This window comes from Rhinopithecus bieti, unplaced genomic scaffold (genome assembly GCF_001698545.2).
Source record: "Rhinopithecus bieti isolate Rb0 unplaced genomic scaffold, ASM169854v2 scaffold_41911, whole genome shotgun sequence".
Taxonomy (NCBI): domain Eukaryota; kingdom Metazoa; phylum Chordata; class Mammalia; order Primates; family Cercopithecidae; genus Rhinopithecus; species Rhinopithecus bieti.
In genome coordinates, this window is record NW_016816898.1 from 68,862 (window position 1) to 74,133 (window position 5,272).

Here is a 5,272-nt window from a genome sequence, read left to right on the forward strand (position 1 = left end):
TTTTTTTTTTTTTTTTTAATTTACAGATTGGTATTTAGAAAAAAAAAAAAACAAGTTCAATAACTTTGTTAAATATAAGGCTCACCTAGGTTTTGGCAATTGAAGTTCACAACCTGAGTAAGCACAGGAAAGACTGAGGCTTTTCTGATTAAGGCACAGTTTACCTTAATTTTTTTTTTTTTTTTTTTTTGAGACGGAGTCTCGCTCTGTCGCCCAGGCTGGAGTGCAGTGGCGCAATCTCGGCTCACTGCAAGCTCCGCCTCCCAGGTTCAGGCCACTCTCCTGCCTCAGCCTCCCAAGTAGCTGGGACTACAGGCGCCCGCCACCACGCCCAGCTAATTTTTTGTATTTTTTGTAGAGATGGGGTTTCACTGTGTTAGCCAGGATGGTCTCGATCTCCTGACCTCGTGATCCGCCCGCCTCGGCCTCCCAAAGTGCTGCGATTACAGGCGTGAGCCACCGCGCCCGGCCCAGTTTACCTTAATCTTAATGTGGACAGAATCAAATATATTATTTCTCCTTAAGCAATCACACCGTAGTAAAGGGTGCAGGAGAAGGTGGGGAGGACCTTTTCTATGGAGTGACTGTCACATGGCTCCGACTCTAGAATCTGCATTCAAGGGTTCTTTTCACCTGAAAACTTTGTAAATTCCAGTTGCTGTCACTGTAACAAGATTCTTTCAGATTGATTTGATTATTTTTATTTTGGCCTAAGGCTTCAATTAAGCCATCTCATGGAGGATAAAGCTTCTAGACCTTTAAGCTTTCTCTCCTCAGTGCCTTCATACCTCAGACTTCTGGCCTAAAATGACTTTCTCTCCCAAAACTCACAGGTTTTTTGAATACAAACATGAAAGACTGAAAGCGCCACCTGAATTACAAAACACAAGTCTAAGAAAAAAAAGGCTATCTTACTTTTTATTTTGTCTCGCTCAGACTCTGATGGGAATATCCAATCTGGAAAGAGTTCTTCGAATTTGATTCCAGGATACTTTGGTCTGTTTTCTACATAATTCCTCACAGTTGGCTGGAGTTTCTTCATGAACTCTGCTGATGGTGTTCCAAGCTGCTCAATGACTTTATTCCACTGATCAATATCTAAGGAGTCTCTTGAGGAAAATATAACTGGAGTGCCTTGTATTCACAGTACATGCAGCAGCAGTATTTGAGTCATCTTTATACCTATCAGCTAGGCCACCCCACTGGATCAGCAGCAGAATTTCGAACTAATATTCAAATAAGGTTTGGGTTTCCAAGTTACACTATTTTTTCAAACTCTTCCACTCTGCGTCTTCATAAACTATGACACAGCTTATTAAATCAACACAATGAAGTCTACACACCTTCCCACTCTAGTTCAAAATAAAGTTTATCTTGTAACTAAGAATACCTATGGCAAAAATGATTAAGCATGAAACTAGATAAACATTACATAAGCCAACTGAAATCAGTTTTCACACTAACGCTACCTCAGATTCCTTCACGGCTCTCTGAAGAACAGAGGATCTCGAGGGACCTGTGGAGAGACCTGTCTGACCCCCTCAGTTTACAGCCGGGGAACCAACCAGCTGGGCTTCCACTGAGCCCATCGACAGCTGTCAAATGACAGACACTCTGTTTTACTTGGAATTGACTCTTCCCAACCATCATTGCAATACTGAGGTAATGCATTTTATTTCCTTTCAAAGTGTGTGACCTGGGTTTCAGACTCAACTCTGCATTCAGCACTCACAGTGTGTCAGGAAAGTCAAGCTTCCTTAGGGGTCCATTTCCTTCTTTGTTCAATGCAGACATTACCAGCTTTGCCTATTCCACAGGGTGCTTGTTAGGCTTGGGATAATTAGGATTACATGTGGGAAAGTGATACTGAAACTGTACTCAACTATACAAGAGAATGCAAGCGAGAAAAAAACAGCATCAACAGCAGCTTCAAAAAGTGCTCACTGAGGCATGTCTTAGAAAAATGAACTTACATTATCATGAAATAACCTAGGGAACTGGTACATGAACTCAGTTCTTCCAAAATGTTATACTTCCAAAGACCTGCTCAGGAAATGGGTTTCTGGCATTCAATTCACTAGCAAATTCTCCTTCTTACTCCTGTTTCATACATATTGTCAAATCAGAATTATGCCCACATTTTATTTACCTATTTAGCCAAAATGTGAAAACTGTCTCACACCTTTTCCTTCTGCCATACACACACACACACACACACATATGTATGTATGTAGTCTCGTTCTGTCGCCCAGGCTGGAGTGCAGTAGCACGATCTCGGCTCACTGCAACCTCCACCTCCCAGGCTCCAGTGATTCTCCTGCCTCAGCCTCCCAAGTAGCTGGGACTATAGGCACCTGCCATCACGACTGGCTAATTTTTGTATTTTTAGCAGAGATGGGGTTTTGCCATGTTGGCCAGGCTGGTCTTGAACTCCTGGCCTCAAGTGATCTGCCTGCTTCGGCCTCCCAAAGTGCTGGGATTATATAGGTGTTAGCCACCGTGCCTGGCCTGCCATACACTTTTGATACCTCTTCTGCATGCTCACTCCCACAGACTCCCCAGGATGCACCCACCCAGCATCTGTGTGCCATTTGCCATACAGCCACCAACTGGGCTCCCGGCTACACCTAGCCTGCCCAGCTCTAGACTAACCCTCATGCTTACTCAAGGAAGAGCTCCCTCAGCTCTTCCTTCTCCAACATCAACATTTTGCACTCTACCAGTACATTCCATCACGTTGGTAACTGACAAGTGTTTTCTCCTGTGTTAACATAGTAGCTGCTTTCTTTTGGCCCCCACTACCTATCGCTCTATCTTATTCCTATTTGCAGCAAAACTTCCATAAAGAGCTGTCGGTCGGGCGTGGTGGGTCACACCTGTAATCCTAGCACTTGGGGAAGCCAAGGCAGGTGGATCACAAGGTCAAGAGTTCAAGACCAGCCAGGCCAAGATGGTGAAGCCCCAGCCCTACTAAAAATACAAAAATTAGCCGGACATAGTGGCAGGCACCTGTTATCCCAGCTACTCCAGAGGCTGAGGCAGAGAACTGCTTGAACCCAGGGGGTGGAGGCTGCAGTGAGCCGAGATCACGCGACTGTCCTCCAGCCTGGACAACGGAGTGAGACTCTGTCTCAGAAAAAAAAAAAAAAAAAAAAAACAGAGCTGTCTATACTTGTGTCTCTAATTCCCAGCCTCTCATTTTCTCTCAAACATACTCCCATCAGGCTTTCTTCCCTCCACTCCATAAATGCTGTGCCCATCATGGCTGCCAGCAGCCATTATAAGGCCCAGCGGCCAGTCCTCTGTCCTCATCTCCTCACGTGAATGAGCCTCCCTCTGTCACCATGCTCTAGGAGGAAGGGTCGCTGGAGTGCCTTCTCCATTTCCTTCCCTATTCCCTTTGTCCCTCTACCTCAAGGGGCTAAGTCCTGGGTCCTGGTCTCTTCCTCCCCTGCAAGCTCTCGCTACCAGTCCTAGGCTTCAAGGCTACCAACAGATGGATGATACCCACTTTGATCTCTCTATCCCAGACCTTGCCCCTGAATTCCACTGTCTAACAGACATCTCCAAACCCTAGCAACGCTCCTTGAAGGGTCCAACTTCAAAGCAGAGTACAAGCCCATCTCCCCGGCCGCACCCTCCCAGCCTGCTGGGGCCTCCGCCTCTCCTCTGGATGATGGCAGCCTCTGCTCTGGTCTCCTGCTCTGCCCTGCCCTTGAAGATCCAGCCTCAATTCAGCAGCTGGGAGGAGCCTCTCTGCATCTAAGTCAGACTAGGCACCCAGAAATGGGCAGGTGAGAGAAATATCTGCTGGATTAATGATAAAGGACTAGAAATTAAACCAGTTGTGAGAGAAGCCCCCCAGATTCCCCGAGAGGCCTCCACCCCAGCATCCCACAGATGGGAGGGACAGGGGACAGATGGGAGGGCTGGGGAAGAGGAACAGTAATTCCAGCAAGCTCAGTGGACCCTGTTGTCTAACTCTCGTGAAGCTGCAGGCAGACTGCAGGTCTCCTGTTTTACAGAAGGGGAAACCAAGGCTCAGAGAGGCCCTAAATTTCTCAAGGACGCTTGGCTGCCGAGGGGAGGAGTCTGAGCTGGGGCCCGAGGTAGCCTGACTAAAGCTTTCTCTTTCTCTTAGGCCACCACAGGGACAGGAGCTCCTTTCTACCCCAGGTCACAAATTAAAGCAAACCTCTGAGACCCTCAGTCTGATTTCTGCAACTTTTTTCTATCTCCCAAATTTCAATCTAATACTTGAAAGAGTTGGCAAAATTTTCTTTAGAAAATGATGTTAAACTGTGTGTGACTGTTGGGAATAACATTAGGTAACCTTATAGATAACACCATTAATTACTGACATTAATGTTAATATGTAAAGCAAGAATTTTAAGTTACTTACTAAAATGCACCAAAAAGTATTCATATTTTTCATTTTTGTACTTTTTGAAGAAAACATTTCTTAATAAAACAAGGAATGGCACAAAATGAATAAGAATTGAGACAAACTGAACATTAAGTATATATTTCTAAATTATTAGTCTTTTAATTCCTCAACTTTCCCTTTTTAATTAAGTTCACTTGCAAAATAAAGACTTCCTTATTTATAGGTTGAAACAAGTGAATCTGAGGTAAGGCTATAGAAACTGCTAGAAAATTTACTAGAACAAATAAAATATTTAACTTGACATTATATAATCTATGATACAGAAAATGTAAAGAAAGGTAAATAAAATGAGAGGAATAAAAATATTTTCATTTCAAGTTTGCATTGTGAAGAATTTATGTTATAAGGAGACCACTCTGATAAACTTAATTAAAATCTGAAATTATCTTCCTAAGATACACACAAAACACTGACTACAGAGCTCGCTTTCCTTAAAAGCAACCATCAATCTGCCCAAGGATGGAGACTAATTTAAACTTTCGTAACGAAAACAAAGTCAAGGACTAATGAAAAACTAAGTGGTTAAAACACAAATGAAAAAGGGAAGATGTGAAGAACCATGTTAGGGTAAAAAATACTAAGGATGGAAGAATGGCAAATGAGGAAAGAAGGCTGTCGTAAAAATTAGTTATTCTCCTTTCTGCTGTATATCTAACACGACTTGCTGACTACAGTATGAGTTTATCTCTTTCATTTTACATGTATTTTGACTTCCCCAGTGTGTCACAAAATAACCCACCAGATTTTTTTAATTCTACAAAATGTCAGCACAGTAACAAACAAGAAAGTTTAACATATTGTTCCTCACAAATTTTTCATTTTAAT

The 5,272-nt window shown here is 43.3% G+C and overlaps 1 protein-coding gene across 6 annotated transcripts in view; it reads right to left on the minus strand.

Annotated features, from left to right (window-relative positions):
- Positions 1 to 5,272, minus strand: part of MAPK9 (mitogen-activated protein kinase 9) — a 42,908-nt gene that overhangs the window by 12,017 nt on the left and 25,619 nt on the right. For all 6 annotated transcript variants that reach the window (XM_017855486.1, XM_017855482.1, XM_017855487.1 and 3 more), the window contains exon 6: positions 916 to 1,098. In XM_017855486.1, coding sequence (XP_017710975.1) covers positions 916 to 1,098 — 183 coding nt within the window. The remainder of the gene's footprint in view (positions 1 to 915; positions 1,099 to 5,272) is intronic.